Source organism: Lampetra fluviatilis, chromosome 25 (assembly GCF_964198595.1).
Source record: "Lampetra fluviatilis chromosome 25, kcLamFluv1.1, whole genome shotgun sequence".
NCBI classification, from domain to species: Eukaryota; Metazoa; Chordata; class Hyperoartia; order Petromyzontiformes; family Petromyzontidae; genus Lampetra; species Lampetra fluviatilis.
Genome location: NC_136299.1, coordinates 6971940 through 6991877, shown reverse-complemented (window position 1 = coordinate 6991877; position 19938 = coordinate 6971940). Strand labels below are relative to the sequence as shown.

Genomic DNA, 19938 nt, shown 5'->3' with positions numbered 1-19938 from the left:
ATTTTAGGCAGGAAATGGCAGGAAATTCTTTTCAAATTTAGATTTTTTTTTTCTGGGGGGGGGGGGGGACCCCAGACCCCCTGGAAGATTTGGTCCCCCCCCCCCCGATGTTGACTCCATGGCTACGGCCTTGCACAACAGCAACAGAAGCAACAGAAGCAGCAACAGCAGCAATAGTAGGGTGCGAAAGAAGTTCAACATACATAAAACGCTCTATCCAACACAGAAGTGACAGATGGACATTAGTCCCCACACTCTGCTTGCACTGCATTCACCTGGCAGGGTACGGCACCTCCTCGAAGCCCAAGGGGAAGGGAAATTTGTCAACAATTAAGTGATCAACCAACTTTGCTGTTGCTCTCGTGTGTATATAATGTATACACATTATAGATATAGGTAGTGGGAATTGCATGCTCTCTATGGGATACTTCACAGCAAGCGAATTACATGGTTCACTGAGAATGCGTTATATTTGTAAGCGGTTTAACACGAGACTCAAAATACACGTAGGGGTTTTAGACAGCCCCAGGTGAAACCAATCAACCGTCGCGTCCTCCATTTTGGAACTAAATGTCTAAATGTAACGAAACATTTATGGATTTGCCTCCGGTTAAAAACCATACAGAGGCCGACCAACTTGATTTCTCGAGCCCCTCTAAGCCGTCGCTATGCCTCGGCATGCCACAGCCCCCAAATGACTTCATACCTCCGTCTCCACGACGTTCGCACTCTCCCTTGTTGTCGCAAGTCAGGATTGAAAACTCACCTTCTTTTAGGACTGTTTGTTGCGTGTGTTTAGTTTGTTGTCCTTTTCCGCGCACCTCCGATGAGCACGGTTGGCTACGTACGGTGCGAAAGAAGTCCAACACACGTACGTACGCGCTCGTCTGGCTGCTAATCTGTCACCAGTCTCGCCCATCGCTCACTGCCGAGCCCTTTCTAGCGGCGTGTGTCCGGCAAAGCACAACTTTATCCTTCTCAAGGGTCACAAATCGCGTTCTCTTGCTTCACGCATCCTCTCTCTTTCTGCCACTCACTGAAATTCCGAGCATTCACCTCTCCGCGCTGCTTTGCTTATCGTTGCCAGCTTGTGTTCCCCGTTCCCCCGTGTCAGAGTTCCGTGCGTCCGATCCACGTTATGCACCACGGATTACTCCACGCATGTTCCTCTTCACGCAGGTAAATCATTTCTTTACGGCAGGGGTGGGGAACCTTTTTTCTGCAAAGGGCCATTTGGATATTTATAACAGCATTCGCGGGCCATACAAAATTATCGACTTAAAAATTAGCCCGTTATATTTGGTCAAACATTTAATTAACTCGCCCCTAATGTGATGGCTGAAACTGCTTCTCTTTGGTGAGGCGTGTGATGTTAGCTGGTATTGATGATGTTGCTACTCGCAACTGCTTTTGCAGGTTTGCTCCGAGATTTATTGAATTTCGAGTCCCGCCTGCGGTTGCCTTGGCAGGGCCACACCAAATGATTTCGCGGGCCATATACGGGCCCGCGGGCCGGACGTTCCCCACCCTTTGCCTGAGTTTACGCAGTTATTACGACGTTTTTTTAACAAAATCCCCTGCAGCACCATATATTATCAACAGAGGTCGCTATTGCTCTATGCCCCGCGACCCAAGACCTCGCCTGCCTTGACCCATCAATCAAAGCGAATGCCAGCTCCCTCCCTCTGAGACTGGAAGATGGGGCTGTCGAACGTTTAGACAACTGAATTGTACAATGAGCGGTTTATAAAAGCAACGTGTCCAAACATTATTTTGTTTAGCAATATTTATGCGGTTTTGTCGATTTCTCCTTGCCAATTCGTTACGAGTACAGCACACCGGTGCGTTGGAGAGCAAAGCCACAACATTTACAATCTGTCTTTGCTTTGATTTTTCCGTTTGCGTCAGTGCCCTCTAATTAGATTCTTGCTTTTGACACGTTTGGTGACGGGTCACTTACGATTATTACACCCTCAGGAATAATCAGGGCGGCCCGCTCGATTCGAACAGCGAACCTCTGCTATAGAGCGGCGAGCGCCCTGCCGCTGGGCCGTGTCACAACCCTGGTGGTACCTGTTGAGTCTCCTCGCCTGCTCAAGCAAATCAACCTGAGGCCTGGTTAATGGTGAGATGATATTTGTTTTAAATCAAACCACTCTTGGAACTTGTCCCTGCCAAAAAACCAGGACGTTTTGGCAGCTTTGCCCAAGCGAAGTTCTCGTTTAACCCCGGTAATTCCACACACACACACCACAGCACAGGATAATCCCGCAGTGGTGACTGAAATCAATTCCAGTTAGTTACTCAAGAGGACAAAGCGAGCGTAAAAAGTCACCGGTGGAATTGGGTAACACGGTCCCCTCAATTCGTGCCGTGAGGGGGTCACCTTGGGACGATGCGAACGCGATGAGTCCAGCACCGTACGAGTGCAGGGCTGGTTAGTTGTTGAGCCACCATTCTTGCGGCTTGGTCAGAGCGTAGACACGTGGGCTTAATATTACAAAACAATCGTTCACGTTTGTAAGGTGACGCATTTCATCCGTAGATCCCAATGCACCCCAGTGTATGGAAAGCAGGAAACAACCATAACCTGTAGGACACACGGACAGGACTCGGGGTGAGTGAAGGCCAATTTAATAAGGTGCGATTTCAGGACGGACTTAAATATCTCTCACGACTGTCTTGTTAGCAAAGGCAGAGCATTGTTCCAGTCTGGGAGCTGCACAGAGGCAACAGCCCGATCACTCACTCAACTAATCGCTCACCCACTCACCTGATCACTCACCCACTCACCCGATGACTCACCCACTCACCCGATCACTCACCCACTCACTCGATCACTCACCCACTCACCCAATCACCCACTCACCTGATCACTCACCCACTCACTCGATCACTCACCCACTCACCCGATCACTCACCCACTCACGCGATCACTCACCCATTCGCCCAATCACTCACCCACTCACCCAATCACTCACTCACTCATCCACTCACTCACCAGATCACTCGATCACTCACTCACCCGATTACTCACTCACCTGATCACTCACCCACTCACTCGATCACTCACCCACTAACCCGATCACTCACTCACCCGACCGCTCACCTGATCAGTCACCCATCCACTCGCTCACCCGCGCACTTACTCGCCCACTGTGACACGAACCACCTCGTGAGTGACAGTCAACAGGCTGCACCGGCAGCACTCGCAGCAATACGAGTCGCGTGCAACAAGTCGCGCGGCTAACCCCGACCCACAGAGACTCGTCGGTACAGCCCCCCGGCTTCATCATTCACGCCACTCACGCTGGTGGTGAACTCAAACCTGTCAACCCACACGTGTTATGGGGCCGTCCATAAATGACGTCACACACCTAGAGGGGGGGGGGTGTCAGACATTTGTGACGATGTGTGACGAGGGGGGGGGGTGAGAAATGTGACGTCACATCAAAATGCACAACTTTTAATAAATATAGATAACACGTTCTACTTAATTAAAAGTTTTTAAATATCTTTTTCTCCTACAACATCAGAGTGCAGCGTCACATTAAATACGCACTACATTGACAATAGTTTAAAGCAATTTGAAGCATGTTTTATTTTCAAAAATATGGATTTGGGGTTGGGGGCAGATCTTTGTGACGTCATATTTGAGGGGGGGTCTGACTTTTTGAGACGCCGTGTGACGAGGGGGGGGTCAAAAATCGTCCAAAATCGCGTGACGTCATTTATGGACGGAAATTGAGTCCATACGCCGAACAGCCGTTTCAATACGTGCAAAAAAGTTTATATTTGTTTGTGATTCTTCCTTGTGATGGCACTTTGTAGGATGAACGTTGAGGTGAATAAGGGGTTGACAGGTGTGTGAACTGCCAGCTCCAATTTGCGAGTCAGATCAACGCAAAGTTGCCCATTGCATCGCGCAGAGTCATCGTTCGCGTCGTGCTGGAGACCATACCAACAAATACCTAAAGTTAACAACACATAATTTAAGTTCCCGTCTGGTATTTGACCACACGCAGCGCCAATATTTACATCCACAAATTTACGAAGCGCGTTTCTCGGGACGCGTTGTCCGCGCGAGGCTTCCGTGGATCACGTGGTCCCCGGTAAATTAGGAGGGGGGGGGGAAGATGGCGTCTGGCGGTGACACTCGGAGCGGAGACCCGGTCAGTGGCTCCCCCTGCCCCCTCGTCTCCCCCTGCCCCTGCTCCCCCTGCCCCTTGCTCCCCCTGCCCCCTCGCCGGCTCCCCCTGCACCCCCTGTGCCCCCGGCTCCCCCGTGCTGGCTGAATCTTCTACTGCTGCCCCTTTCTAGCCATGCTCTCTTTAGTCTCCTGGTTAGCTGCCTCTCGCTGCTCCTTACGCCCTCTGCTCCTCACGTCTCCCCTCGTCCTTTCTGGCTGCTTCTCCCTCCTCATCCTCATCCCGGCGTTCCCACCCCACCCCCCCATTGCTACCCCCCCCCCCCCCCCATTGCTACCCACCCCCCATTGCTACCCCCCCCCCCCATTGCTACCCTCCCCCCCCCATTGCTACCCCCCCCCATTGCTACCCCCCCATTGCTACCCCCCCATTGCTACCCCCCCCATTGCTACCCCCCCTGCCCATTGCTACCCCCCCCCCATTGCTACCCCCCCCCATTGCTACCCCCCGCTCCCCATTGCTACCCCCCCTATTGCTACCCCCCCCCCCCATTGCTACCCCCCCCCCCCCCATTGCTACCCCTCCCCATTGCTACCCTCCCCGTCCCTACCCTCCCCGTCCCCTGCTGTTCCCCCACTCTCCAACTCCCCTCATAACAATTCCCCATACCCCACCCGTTACCCCCGTTACCCCACCCATTACCCCCCTCCCCCGTTACCCCCCCTCCCCCGTTACCCTCCATCCTCCCCCCCACACGCTGTTCCCCCACACCCCCCGCTCCCTCGCCCCCACACCGCCCCCACCACGTTCCTCCTTCCATCTCCTCCAGTCGCCTTCGTTGCTCCCCACTCTGCCCGCATCTCCCCTTGCTGCGCTCCTCCTCCGCAGCAGCAGCAGCAGGTGCTCTCTGATTGCTGCTCTGCTTGGGGCTTCTCGTCCACCGGGGTGGCAGCAGCAGCAGCAGCTGTAACAGTACCACGCGTCACTTGTTGTACTTGGTGCCGGCTCGTGTGCCCATCCACTGCCGGACGAGGGCCTCGGTGGCGTAATTAGACCATACTTCTTCTTGGTTCTTTCGGTAAAGTCACGCAGAATGGAAATAATGAGGACGGCTGCTTGCGTTGTGGCCGAAACGTCGTGAGAATTATTTTATTATGTTTTATTTGTATTATTTTATTACTTCCATTCTACGTGACTTTACCGAAAGAACCAAGAAGATGAATCCCTGCAGTCACGAAAGCTTTAAATCGAAATAGACCATACTTCGCCACGCTGGTTAGTGCCAGTTGGCGACTGCGTGGAGCGTAGAAGTGGGAACGTTGAGAGCAGCAAACAACAATGGACGTTCCTGCACTGCCCTCTGCTGCCCATCACAAACATAAACTGACGGGAAATGCTCTGACCGTTGTGAACGCGCGTTTGAGGCGTCGTGTGCGTTTTAACCGGGTGGTCTTCTGGACAGGCCGAGGAGGAGGACGGCTCTGGGAATACGGGGGTTGCCCCAGCACCACCACCAGCTACAACAGCTGCACCGCCTTCGGACAGTGGTGTAGCTGGGACTACACCACCACCTCCTCCTGTTCCACTGCCACCCGTCTGCCCTTTACCACCGGAATCTGAACCCCGGCAGATTGAGACCCAGGAAAGAGCGGCCCCCGATTCGGCAAAGCCACAGGCAGCAGTACCAGCAGCAGCAGCAAGGAATGTAGCACAAGCGGAAGCACGGGTGACCAGTGCGGCAGTGCTACAGACGGTGGCACTCGGAACGACAGCGGCAGAGACGGCAGAAGCAGCCGTGAAAGCAGTCCCAGCGGCGGCAGCGGTGCCAACGGTGGTGGTGGCGGAGGTACCCGATGAGGTGGTAGCGCCAGCAATCAAGGCTGCACCGTTAGCATCGGCTGCAGCGTTAGCATCGGCAGCGCCGTCCGCAGCATCGTCATCCGTGGCGCCGCCATCACCAGTGCCAGCAACTGCATCGACGTTGACAGGGGTGCCATCGACATGGACAGCGGCATTGACAGCAGCAGCAACATCGTCAACAGCAGCAGCAACATCGTCAACAGCAGCAGCAGCAACATCGTCAGCAGCAGCAGCAGCAACATCGTCGACAGCAGCAGCAGCAGCAACATCTTCAACAGCAGCAGCAACATCATCATCATCGACAGCAGCAACATCGTCGACAGCAGCAGCAACATCGTCGACAGCAGCAGCAGCAACATCTTCGACAGCAACATCATCATCATCCACAGCAGCAGCAACATCGCCAGCAGCAGCAACATCTTCAACAGCAGCATCGTCAGCAGAAACATCATCGACAGTAACATCATGGACAGAAACATCATTGGCAGCAGCGAAATCGACAGCTTCATCAACAGATATCCTACATACAACGACAGCAGCAGCAGTTCCAGCATCATCATTGGCAGCAGCGACATCGACAGCTTCATCAACAGATATCCTACATACAGCGACAGCAGCAGCAGTTCCAGCATCATCATTGGCAGCAGCCCCATGCACATCGACAACAGCTTCAGCAGTATCATCAACAGCAGCCCCAGCTACAGTAGCATCATCAACAGCAGCCCCAGCTACAGCAGCTTCATCGATAGCATCATTGACAGTAGCGTCAATGGCAGCAGCACCATCCACGTTGACAGCGGCATCAACAGCAGCAGTAGCAGCATCATCAACAGCAGTATCCTCCACAGCAGCATCACCGACATCGACAGAAGCATCACCGACATCAACACAGCCAATGATAGCAACAGCAGCACGAATAACATCGACAACAGCACCTTTGGCAGCAGCGTCAGCGACTGAAAAGCCAGCATCGGGAAGCAGAGAGGCAGCATTGCGCACGGTGATAGTGGCGGTGGGGGCTGTTGTATCTAGAGACGAAGGGACCAAGAACGAGGGGACCTCTGCGGTCATAACACGGGGCGTGGGGGAGCACATGGCTAAAGTGACGAGCACGGGGGATGCGAGAGATGACGGGTTTGTGCCTCAGGACGTGGAGATGGAGGAGGTGAACGAGGTGGATCCACGCACGTCCATGACTAGTCAGGAGTCTGTGATTCAGAAAAGTGGAGCGTGCGTGTCTGAGACCCAGGAGAGTGGAGGCCACGGGGCTGTGACACAGGAAGAAGAAATGGAGACGTCAGAGACACAGGAGGCTCGATCTGAAGTTGGCGGAGCATTGGAAATTGGTGCGGAGGAGACCACAGCACCGGAGGCTGGAGCTCAACAGGTTCTGACACCGGAGGTTGGATCACAGAAGGCCGACACGCAGGAGACTGGAGCACAGAAGGCCGACACGCAGGAGGCTGGAGCCCAGAAGGCCGACACGCAAGAGGCTGGAGCACAGAAGGCCGACACTCAAGAGGTTGGATCACAGAAGGCCGACACTCAAGAGGTTGGATCACAGAAGGCCGACACGCACGAGGCTGGGGCTAAGAAGGCCGACACTCAAGAGGCTGGAGCACAGAAGGCCGACACTCAAGAGGTTGGATCACAGAAGGCCGACACTCAAGAGGTTGGATCACAGAAGGCCGACACGCACGAGGCTGGGGCTAAGAAGGCCGACACGCAGGAGGCTGGAGCACAGAAGGCCGACACTCAAGAGGCTGGAGCACAGAAGGCCGACACTCAAGAGGCTGGAGCACAGAAGGCCGACACGCAGGAGGCTGGGGCTAAGAAGGCCGACACGCAGGAGGCTGGAGCACAGAAGGCCGACACTCAAGAGGCTGGAGCACAGAAGGCCGACATGCAGGAGGTTGGAGCACAGAAGGCCAACACGCAAGAGGTTGGAGAACAGAAGGCCGACACTCAAGAGGCTGGAGCACAGAAGGCCGGAACGCAGGAGGCTGGAGCTAAGAAGGCCGACACGCAGGAGGTTGGATCACAGAAGTCCGACACGCAGGAGGGTGGAGCTAAGAAGGCCGACACGCAGGAGGTTGGAGCACAGAAGGCCGATACGCAGGAGGGTGGAGCTAAGAAGGCCGACACCCAAGAGGCTGGAGCACAGAAGGCCGACATGCAGGAGGCTGGAGCTCAGAAGGCCGACATGCAGGAGGTTGGAGCTCAGAAGGCCGACACTCAAGAAGCTGGAGCACAGAAGGCCGACACGCAGGAGGCTGGAGCACAGAAGGCCGACACCCAAGAGGCTGGAGCACAGAAGGCCGACATGCAGGAGGTTGGAGCTCAGAAGGCCGACACGCAGGAGGTTGGAGCTCAGAAGGCCGACACTCAAGAGGTTGGAGCTCAGAAGGCCGACACGCAAGAGGCTGGAGCCCAGAAGGCCGACACCCAAGAGGCTGGAGCTAAGAAGGCCGACACGCAAGAGGCTGGAGCTCAAGAGACTGGGACCCGTCCGACCAAACGGCGGCGGTTGGGGTCTGGTGACAGCTCTCGGAGCAGCGACACCATCCAGGACGTCAGGTGAGAGCTCACCGGTGGCGTTCAATTAATCCGTCATTGCACATTTACAACAAAAGTCCAGTCCTGCGTGTGTTTTCGTGTCCGTTGGAATGCCCCGTGTGGTAGCTTGCCGACTGCCGATCAATCAAATTGGAACGCGCCGTGCGTTTTGAACATCCGCTTGCGGTTGATGTTAAATTTTTACAAACATGCAACCAGGTTCCATTGTCAATCCCAAAACGTGTGGAATCATTTGATTGCGGCAACTATTATCGAAAAATCAATAGTAGATGTATAACCCGTTTGCCTTTTTGCATTGAACAGGATCCCATGGTTGAGATGGAGTGTTCTTGCTCGTAACACTTGGTAACCCAGCAGCAGCCTGACTGCTGATGAGGCCCCGGTCAAAACCGGTCCACAGTTTGCTCGCATAAATAAATGCTGTTGCTGGATAATTATGGTGTGGAAAGTCGATAGGCGGATGGACATAACATTTTCTAGTTAATTGTGAAGATACAGGACGGAGTTCTGCTTGGACCATATTTTCTTGCAGGTAAGGCTTAGAGCATTGCACAGTTGTGTAAGTTGTTAAATCTACCGTATTCTCTAAAAAACTGGTTGTCATCAGATGACATTTTTAAAATGTAATCCTCATCAAGCCCCATGGTGTAAACAAGTGCAGTCTCCTCTCTTTATCTAATCCGTCTCTCTACCGGCCTCTCTGTTTATGTGCTATGAAGAAGGGCCATATGATAGATGTTTCTTTTTAAGGCAACACACAGTATTATTGGCAAATGCGTTGAGGTTTTTTCCATGTAATCCGCTCCGTAGCTCGGTGTGCAGTGGAGCATTCTTCCTGGCCGAGATGCTCGTGGAGTACAAGTGGCCTTCGGACGACGGGGGCGAGTACTACATGCTCCAGGAGCAGATCAGCGAGTATCTGGGGGTCACCTCCTTCAAGCGCAAATACCCAGGTGTGCCAGCAATTACTCTGACCCAACCCCCATCACTGGTAGTTGTAAAAAAAATCCTCATGAAATCACCATCATTTGGGCGGCAGGGTGGTGCTGTTGTGGTTACACCTGTGCCTCACAGCAAGAAACACCTTGGCTCAATGCCTGACTCGAATGCATTTCTGTGTGTAGTTTGTATGTTGCCCCCCCCTATTCTGCACGAGTCTCCTCAGGGTTCTCCGATTGGCCAGCCACCCCCTCGCGTGCGATGCTGGCCTTCATAGGTGTTTGCTCACATCACTTGTATGTATGTATGTTGAACATCTTTGGGACTGTACGTAGCCAACCATGCTAATGGTACAGTCTGTTGAAGACAATACTGGGGATGTTTGTCTTTGTGTGTGACGCTCAGACCTGGAGCGACACGACCTGTCGCACAAGGAGAAGCTGCACCTGCGCGAGCTCAACGTCATCACGGAGACGCAGTGCACGCTGGGTAAGCGGGGCCCACCTTTCGCCCCCGCGCTGTGCGAATTTGCACTCGTTGACTGCGCTAGGTCGCATCGAGAGGTCAACAAACGGGCCGGGTCGTTAACCTTGGTACAGAGAAACTCGGGAGAGAGGAGAGAGAGAGGACAGCATCGTGGCACAGCGTGGAACGAAGCAAACGGGGCCCAGCACCAACAATGACTCTCTGGGGTAGTCAAGCAGCACCAATGAGCCCCCCAGGGCATCCTCAAATGGCAGGGCCCCTTCACCAACATCAGTGTTTGTATGGTGGGCCGTCACGTGGTCCGGCGGTAGCGCATTTTACTATTTCCGCAGTTCGAGCTCAGCAGCCAAACCTGGTTTATGCTGCCGGGTGCATTAACGATAAAATACGGCTTCCTTAAAGATCTCGAAACGTTATTCCAAATGGAGCAGGCCGTGGTGTGCCGGCGGCATGGTCATCCCAACACTGCCCCGTACTGGCAGACGGATGCTCACTTGCAGGCTGGCGGCGGGTTCGTCTTGTGCCTCCACAAGGCTCCCAGGAGATGTTACTGCACGGCAGAGATCGCAACCGGGTACCCGATACCCGTACCCTACCCGATACCCGGCTACCCGTACCCGGCCGGGTACGGGTGCGGGTACCCGTTTGCGACCCTGGTGCGGCCGGGTACGGGTAGACCGTGAGTCACTGGTGAGTAACTGTTTGTCACTCATTTCCCAACGTCTTGTCTCTTCTCACAATTCAAGTTCCTAGAATCAACCCACCCGCGCCTGCAACATGGCTTCATCCCAGAGGTCGCAATCAGGTACCCGATACCCGTACCCTACCCGTACCCGGCTGGGTACGGGTAAGGAATCAAAACCCGTTTGCGATCTCTACTGCACGGGAGGCGCGGTGTAATTATTAAAATGATGCCGATGGGTTTTGTGCGCTCACGCGTGTTAGGGCTGACGGCACTACGCAGCGACGAGGTCATCGACCTACTGATGAAGGAGTACCCCACCAAGTACGCCGAGTACGTGACCGTGCTACAGGACCGCGAGCGGCAGAGGATCACCGACCGCTACAAGGAGTACTCGGTGAGTGCTTGTCTGAAGTTTTAATGAAAAATAAATATGTTTAGTGTTGATCATGAATAAACTAAGTATGTGTGCTTGCTTTAAAATGCTGATGTATAGGTGGGTGAGTGGGTGGATGGGTGGGTGAGTGAACAAGTGAGTAAGTGGATGAGCTAGTGAATGTACAAGTGGGTGAGTAAACTTGATTTGAAGCTTTCGTGACTGCAGGAATTACTCTTTGGTTTTTTCGGTAAAGTCACGAATAAAGAAAATAAATTAAATAATAGACTACGACGTTTTGATTGCAACACAAGCAACCATCATCAGGTAGAACGTGACTTTTCCAAAAGAACCAAAGAGTAAGTGGGTGAGTGTATGAGTGAAGGGGAGGGCGATTGAGTGAGTGCATAAATTTGTGAGTAGCAAATGAACACACGAGTGAATACATGAGTATGAGCGAGTGAACACCTGAGTGTATTTGTGTGAGTGAGTGAGTGAGTGAATGTTTTTGCTGACCACAGCAACAGCAGAGCAACCAGAAGGTGGAGCCGGGCAAGGCCCCCGAATACATGAAGAAGGCCGTTCGCAAGGCGGCCGAGTACAACCTCAACCTGAACCGCGAGCGCCTGGAGGAGCGGCGCGCCTACTTCGACCTACAGACGCACGTGGGGACACGCGGACGCACCAGGGGGACACGCGGACGCACGGGGGGACACGCGGACACACGGGGGGACACGCGGACGCACGGGGGGACACGCGGACGCACGGGGGTACACGCGGACGCACGGGGGGACACGCGGACGCACGGGGGGGACACGCGGACGCACCAGGGGGACGCACGCGGACGCACCGGGGGGACGCACGCAGACGCACGGAGACGCACGGACACATCGAGACCCAACGGACGCACAGACGCGTGGACATAGGGCTTTCGCACAGACGCTATGACACGCTCGCTCATGGACAGATGCGCATGAACACACGGACACACGAACTCATGGATGCACTTGCACGTCCAAAGCTGTGGATACGCGGTGATGTGGACATATTGGCACGTGGTCGACACACTGGCACACGGGTACATTTACAGACATGTACACACAACCAGGTGGACACACAGGCACTTGGACACACACACACACGGGGGCACACACATTGACAGACATTGGCACACGGGCAAACGGATATATACTGGAATTTGAGTACAAATACTGTACTAAGATCCCCCATATAGCCTTAAGTGCTGTTAGCGAGACACACGGACAAACACGTGTGGTCAGGTACACACAAACACACGAGCAGACAGACTTGCGAGCACAATACTACAAACACACAGACTACAATGACACATGGGCATACTCACACAGGGACACACGGATCTTCTGCTGTCCCATGTCAATACAGACCACACAGGCACATGGACGGGCAGTTGCACATGGACACGTGGACGCAGAGTCACGCCTGTCTCTGTCTCCCCTGTGGCATCCAACAGACAATCCAGTTCCCGTATGGCAAGTACAAGGCCATCGCGCCCGACAAGACCAAGGTCGGGTCCTACCCTGTCGCCCTCATTCCGGGCCAGTTCCAGGAGTACTACAAGAGGTGAGCGTGTACGTCGCTGTCGTGCAAGCGGTCGGGGTTGTGTGTGCGTGTGCGTCTGCATTAACATGGTGGAGAGCGGTGGGGCAGTGGTTAGCTCACTGCGGCGCTACGAACCCAGCGACCCGAGTTCGATTCCCCGCTCATGAACAATAAAAGTGCAGAATATTTTAACGGATCTTGGACAGAGGCACCTAAGCGTAGTGTTGGCCACACCACCCTCCTTGCATTGTGCTGGCGCTCATGGGTGCTCGCGAATAGTACTTTCCCCGAAAGTATCTTAAAGGCTATATGGGGGGTCTTTGTCTTTATATGTGTGTATGCGGAGCGGTGGCATGGTGGCCAATGCTTTGAGCAACTGTTGCAAAGCTCGGACAACGGTGTTGGAGAATTGAAAGCGTTCAGAAGTGCCTCGCGCTGTCTTATCCTCGCCCCCCTCGGTGTGCCGTGCTGGCACTAAAAGGCGCTCACGAACAGCGTTTGCCCCGGCGTTGCACGCGGCTAAGCGGGGGAGATGACTGTTGTCATCATTGTCGTCACTGCCGTTGTTGTTGGTGCGCGTGGGCACAGGCACTAAGCGGGGGGGGGGAGGGATGACTGTTGTCATCATTGTCGTCACTGCCGTTGTTGTTGGTGCGCGTGGGCACAGGCACTAAGCGGGGGGGGGAGGGATGACTGTTGTCATCATTGTCGTCACTGCCGTTGTTGTTGTTGCGCGTGGGCACAGGCACTAAGCGGGGGGGGGATGACTGTTGTCATCATTGTCGTCACTGCCGTTGTTGTTGTTGTTGCGCGTGGGCACAGGTACTCGGCGAGCGAGCTGCGCTACCTCCCGGTGAACACAGCGCTCTACGCGCCGCCGCTCGACCCCGAGCTGCCGGCGCCCGACAGCGACGGCGCCGACTCGGACGATGACGGAGACGGAGACACGCAGGGGAGACGCGGGGACGACTCGACCTCCGTAACGACCAGCACCCCGGCACCGCTATGCGCACCGTCAGACGTGCACCCTCAAACGTGCACCGTCACACACTGGCACGCACCGGCAAGCGCGCACTGTCACAATGCTGCGTGCCTCCCAATCGTCACCAGTGACATAATGGCCATACTTTCTCACATCATCAACATTATCGGCATCACTATTTCTCACATCATCATCATTGATCACATCGGCATCATCATCATCACCATCAATTGCATCGTCAGTGTCATTGTCCATCATCAGCATTAATCTTGAAGTGAATGGTGAACCCAGCTCCCCAGGACACTAGCCCACAACCATTGCGTTGGTCGGAGCACTCGCCTCCCCACAATGCAGTGAAACGTCACAATTTGGGGTCTCACAAACTACTCGCATAGAACACACGAATTGGATCTCATCGCTTCTTAAACGCATCACCGGACCCACGTGTCGCGACGCTCTGAGTGACAACAAATACGTCGTGGACTAAATACCCTTTTATTACAAAGATCTGATTGCAGTCGGCGTTGTATGTATGTTGAACCTTCGCACCATACGTAGACAACCGTGCTAATCACAGGTGCCGATGAATCTTGCCACGCCTGGTTAAGAGGTAAATAGCCCCACCTGTCGTTGTGTGCGGCCGTGCGAACTGCGACGTCCGCCTGTGATCTGCATAGCGAGCCGTGGCGTTGGTCCCGAGCCGTGGGGCGTGTGTCAGGAAGTTTGATCGTTCGTCGCCGTCCCCGCATCTCATTCCCTCCCGACCCTAGGACAGCGGCACGAGCAGCAGCTCGGATGGCGAGAGCCCCAGCGACGCTGCCGAGGAGCCGGCGCCCCCCCCGCGCCCCGGGCCCGGCCGCCCCCCCAAGGACCCGGCGGCGGCAGCCGCGCGCCTGGCGCAGCACAAGGCGGTGCCCGGGTACAAGGTAGCGGAGAAGGCGGCGGCCAGCAGCGCACAGCCGCACGCGGCGCACGCACCGCAGCACACAGAACCAGGCGCCACCACCGCAACCACCACCGCCACCGCAACCACCACCGCCGCCGCAACCTCCACGGCAACCACCGCGCCGTTCCCGCTCGCGCCGCCCACCGCCCCCCTCCCCGGGCCATCCCCCAAGCCACTTCGGGCCGCTCCGTCGCCGGCCAAACCGTCCCCGATTCTAGCGCCACCCTGCACGTGCAAGCACGGCCTGGCGCTCGCCGGCCCGGCCCCGGCCCCCCCTCCCCCGGCGTTGGCCGTGCCGGCGCATGCGGCGGAGGTTGCGGCTCACGCCTCGCCCAGGCCGCCGGCGCCGGTGCAAGCTGTCGCGCCGGTCATCGTCCCGGCGATGACCGTTCCCACGGCAGCTCCGGTGCAGGCTCGCGTGCCGAATGCCGGCGCCCGTCCCTAGTGCCGCTGCTGCCCTCTTCTCCCTTCTACCCCTCGCTGGGAGACGTAAATAACCAAACGGCTCTTACCTTGTAGCTATACGCACCAAAGCCGCGGTGTCCCAGGCTGTCAGAGCTGCAGGTCTTGAGGCTTCGTTGATGACAACACAGCCTGTACAGTCGTGGTCGGGTGCAGCGTTTGAACGACATCACTACCGGTCCTGCTCGTTCCCGGTCGCGACGAGTGGGCTTTGGCCACTTCCTCTCAGCTTCAGCGTCACACTCCACAGGAGGCGAATTACTCGGTTCATGTCGAACTTTTACAGTTTGAACTATATTCGTGTCACGTTTCTGATCTGTTTCCTTTTTAGAACCTCGATAAAATTCGATATCAGTCACTCGCCCATTTGGTCACGATTGCCAGCATTAGACGTCACTGTAGCGACATCAAGAGAGAGAGAGCTACACTGTCATTTTGCTGAAATTTCCAAAGCATCTTTAAAGAAGCTTCAAAACTTGCTTGGAACAGCCCAGGACACAGAATAGTGTAGCCACAAGATAAGAGCCAGTTTGTTTGACATGCATATTACCTTAATTTCCATACGCACCTTTCCAATTGCCGTGGTGGTGTCCAGACGCTGCCCCGATGAGTGGGGGTTTACGTGCCCTACCTCCCACGTAGGTCCACAGATCTCACGGAGCTCTCGAGCCATTGTAGTTCACAAAGTTCACTTGGCCCACGGAACCCGCGTGGCCCCTGTGGCAGAGATCTCCTTCTCATAGAGACCCAAGTGCACAGCCGCACACAGAACCGAGCTGATGACAGCCCGACACGTTTTTTTGTGTGTTCAGAACACGAACCGTATAACGATCACTGCTATACCCTCTCTGTACATAGATGTGCGTGTATGTATATGTTCTTACTGTTACTAACATAGCTGTTGGATGTCATCAGTAACGCAAACGCAGGCACTTTTAAAGAAAATATAAGATAATTCCCATGCGCCTCTGTGGTTGAGTCCATCCTCTTCCCAACGTTAGGTCCTCCTCCTGCACTCCCAGCCCTTGCCGACTCCAACCTGAACTCCTAATCTCCTGACCCCCTGAACCTAACCCTTGACCCAAATCCCTAACCTGCGCGCGCACACGGAGGCAAAGACCGCTCGACACTGGGGACTCCTCGGCTGTGCGATCGCTCTCACTGGGGGCCTAAGCCTTCCCGGGATGCTTGAACCGCACGTTGATCTCTCCCTTGGATGCACTTTCTTTTCGTAGCGCTGGAAAAGCACGAGAAAACAGCTTGAGCTTTTTTTTTTCTTATCGTGAGCATGAAGTAGAGTTATTTATTTATTTTGTTTACAAACGATCGTTGACGTGTTCCGGAATTCCGAGTCGTGGTCTGTGTACGCATTGACGGAAGCACTTTGTTGAGTAGTGGTAGCCGCTCCGAAGGATTTTATCGTACTTTCCACTTTTTTTTACGTTTCTGCACTTTGGTAGCGTAGTCCCCGGCATGGTTTGCTGTCTTTTTAAAAGAATAACCACTGTCGTTTACTGTCTTAACGGAATTGCGGTAGAGAGTAAACATTTTTTATACGCTCCCTTCTCCTTTTGTCGGCTTTTGCTGTGTACTGGGCCTGCGACCGGTTCCCGGCTGTGCTGTGCTGTCCTGTTTCCTTGGAGAATTAAAACGTTCTCATGCTCAGCCCCAGTCTCTGTCTGCTCTCTTCTCCGAGCGGCGGCGTTCCGGGCGCGTCGCTCCTCGCTCCCAACCTCCCCTCGCCCCCCCTCCTCCTCCCCCAACGCCAGCCGAGCCCCACGCTATAATAATAACAATACCCTTTGCTTACCCATTACCCAGTAAAGCCTCGTCGAGTCTTGAGTCTCCCTTTTCCGGAGAGTCCGACCACTTGGGGATGTTTGGCCGATCTCGTCAGCCTCTGCCAGGCTCAACTCTTGGCCTCGTTAATGCTCACCTTTGCGAGGTTTCGTTTCAGCGGTGGCCGCTGGCGCTGTTGACGCGCGCGCTCACCCAAGCCACGGCGCCGCCGTGCCTCCGATGGGTGACCGTGGAGGCGCCGCGGCCGTCGTGCAGCGTCAAACCGCACCTCCGCCGCGTTCTCTCCGCTCATCCCGGCCGCAAACGACGGCACGGCCCGGCTGGAAGAAGTGGCGGCGTTGCTGATTGTGCCGCCGGTGACATGAGCTGTAACATGCGTGCGCCACCCCGTCACGGGCAATAACGAGCGACTGCCACCCCCCCCCCCTTGCGTGCCGCCCGTAGCCCAAAGTGGTGTACAACGCCCTGTGCGGCATCTGCCTGAAGGGGCGCGAGAACAACCGCAAAGGCAAGGCCGAGTCGCTGGTGCATTGCTCGCAGTGTGACAACAGCGGTGAGTGTCGACGCACAACGTGTACACCGCACGCGCCTCTTGTGCGGTAGATCTCGAGGCGCCCTGCCCCAGGGGACTTCCAGGTGGCGGCTGTCCCTGCGAGGTTTAGATGGAACGCAGCACCAGCCAGCAAGTGGGCATGGGTGCCAGTACGGGGGGTGGGGGGGGGTGGGGGGGGCGGCGCGGACGGTGTTGCTATGTGGTTTCCTAATTCAAGTAATTTTCAAGGGATGTATAACCTGGACATGCACTATAGCTTCTGCGGGCATCTTCAGGAGTTGAATATTCCTGAGGACGCCCTCGGTAAGCGGCGCGGCGCGGCGCGTGGCGAAAGCTGGAGACGAACAACGCTCAACACGCAGCCCGATGTGTAAAACCTCGCTCGGACGGCCCAGTTTTTGAACGGCCGCGTTGCGCGCAGGCCACCCATCGTGCTTGGACATGAGCAACGAGCTGGTGGCCGTCATCAAGACGTACCCGTGGCAGTGCATGGAGTGCAAGACGTGCGTGGTGTGCGGGCAGCCGCACCACGAGGAGCAGCTCATGTTCTGCGACAAGTGCGACCGCGGGTACCACACGTTCTGCGTGGGGCTCGACCACATCCCCGTGGGTGAGTGGCGTCCGACACGTCACGCGCACACACGTGCGCACGTGCGCATGTACACACGCACGCGGATGCAGGTCCCCCCTGCGCAGGTTGTCTGTCACGAGCACAGTTAGTGAGCGCCCGCACGAAGGCCAGCGCTCCGACGCGTGGGGCTAATTCGGGAGTGGGATTGCCCCGGTAAATCTGCCGTGCAACCCGTCGCAAAGGGAGAACGCAGCATGCAGGCTGGAAGCATTTGTTAAAACTCAAGACTATTAAACTATTCATTTTATTTAAGCCTTTTTATTTTACCGGATAAGGCCTGCTTGAGCTATATAGCTCTTTTTCAGAAGCGACCTGGCGAACGCATGATAGTCAACGAAGTGGCTTTTCGTGTTGACATTTATAGCAGCCAAATACTCTGAACGACACGCCAAAAAGTGCTGCTTACAATCGGCAGGAAGGCACCGCACCGCTCCATCCATATGCCTTGAGTAGACGAGGCTGAGCGTGTTGTACATGCAATGCGGTGGTCACAGGACATGCACGCAGGCATGATGGGAGCTGTGCCTTGCTGCCGTTTGTGAGCAGCACATCGTTTCGTTATTGATGCCCGTTGAGGAGAACATGTCGTGTGTGCTGCCACCGCATGCTGTGGAGTTCGTCAAGACACTGCATCGGGAGTCGAAATCCCGCGTTCACTCACAGCTCGTTGCACATCGCTTAAAGTTTGTTGTGTGCGACACTTTGGGTGAGAACCTGTGAACAAAAGTCACCACTTTGGATGTGTTTTTTGTTATCATCTTGGCCCGAGTCTAATCTGCCTTCATCACCACCCTTGACCTCCCTCCCTCGCCGTGGTCAGGTCGCTGGAACTGTGCGACGTGCGAGGCGAACCCCGTCAACCCCAAGAAGACGGCAAAGCGCGGCAAGAACGGCAAGGACAGCTGATTGGCGCGGCAGAAGAGAGAGAGAGAGATCCGCCGTTCCCCTCCCCTCCTCGCTCCCCTCGACTACCCCTCCCCATCCCGCCCACTGCATCCTCCTTCTCGTGCCCGGCAATGCCGCCCCGGGAGACGTAATCAGGTGGTGATGTGCGTAACCTCAGGGAGCCGAGCGGTGAACCGCGAGACTTTGGGGCAACTCTTCTGTGAACCGTCGCTAGTGTCGGTCGCACCGATCCTTAGAAATCGAGGTTGTGGCCCCGAACTTTCTCCGGTTCCGTTAGTGCCAGCACCACGACCACCGCCGCCGCCACTACCACCCACACCCCTCCCCCGGATGCTGGCGATGACGAGGGTGTGCCGAGCGATCCTCCTTGTGTACAGGTCGCGAGCTGCCGGGTAACGTGGCTCTGGCGTTTGTGACTTTTGTACCAAAAATGAGCCGATGGTGCTACGGACGTCTTGAATTCAGGGATCCCGATCTCCTGTTTTGGTTTTCTAATAAAGGTTTGAACCCAAGTTTTGGATTTTTTTTTCTCTCACTTAGTCTGTTCTTGTTTTGTCTTTCTCTTTAGATTAATTTTATCCCCATTAACATATAATTGTTTTCTTATTTTTCGTTGCTGTTAACTAGCGTGGATAGATTGTATTTGTCCAAAACTAAAAATATAGTTCGATATAAAAACAAAAATACGTGGCCAATATTCTACCAACTATAAAGGTTAGTACAGTATATTGGAAATATACTTTCATGAAAAAGTAATGCGATGATGAATTTTGAGCATTCACACGTCCAAAAATGGTACTTCACTCACCTCTCAGGGCAGTAGATAGACGTGGGCGAGTGTGGAGAGTGACCGGTGCGGGAGGGGAACGTGAGAGTTGTGGGGGGAGCCACAGATGACTGGGTGTGGTGAGTGTGGTGATGGATGTGTGCCTGTGGTTGTTGGGCTACCAGACAGTCTGGGAATCGGCATCTGTGTTTGGGTGGCAGGAATTTATTTGTACCGACATCT

The 19938-nt window shown here is 55.0% G+C and overlaps 1 protein-coding gene across 2 annotated transcripts; it reads left to right on the top strand.

The window, feature by feature from the left end:
* Positions 1-4111: 4111 nt before the first annotated feature.
* Positions 4112-19441, top strand: PHF10 (PHD finger protein 10). 2 transcript variants are annotated; one of them, XM_078868127.1, is made up of 12 exons: positions 4112-4172; positions 5611-8585; positions 9396-9538; positions 9930-10013; positions 10956-11089; positions 11590-11733; positions 12561-12670; positions 13472-13628; positions 14402-14557; positions 17284-17392; positions 17814-18002; positions 18844-19441. In XM_078868127.1, exons 1-12 carry the CDS (start codon positions 4137-4139, stop codon positions 18927-18929), a joined length of 4323 nt encoding a protein of 1440 aa, XP_078724253.1. In that variant the 5' UTR covers positions 4112-4136; the 3' UTR covers positions 18930-19441. The 2 variants fall into 2 exon arrangements, with proteins under 2 accessions (XP_078724253.1, XP_078724252.1); XM_078868126.1 differs by lacking the exons at positions 17284-17392; positions 17814-18002; positions 18844-19441 and having other exon boundaries at positions 14402-17262.
* The last annotated feature ends 497 nt before the right edge of the window (positions 19442-19938 follow it).

Bases quoted from the DNA above. Each gene is read 5' to 3' on its own strand.
- PHF10 (XM_078868126.1), top strand. From the start codon at position 4,137: ATGGCGTCTGGCGGTGACACTCGGAGCGGAGACCCG. The intron at 8,586-9,395 runs GTGAGAGCTCAC...TCCGCTCCGTAG, and splicing joins GACACCATCCAGGACGTCAG to CTCGGTGTGCAGTGGAGCAT. The intron at 13,629-14,401 runs GTAACGACCAGC...TCCCGACCCTAG, and splicing joins GCGGGGACGACTCGACCTCC to GACAGCGGCACGAGCAGCAG.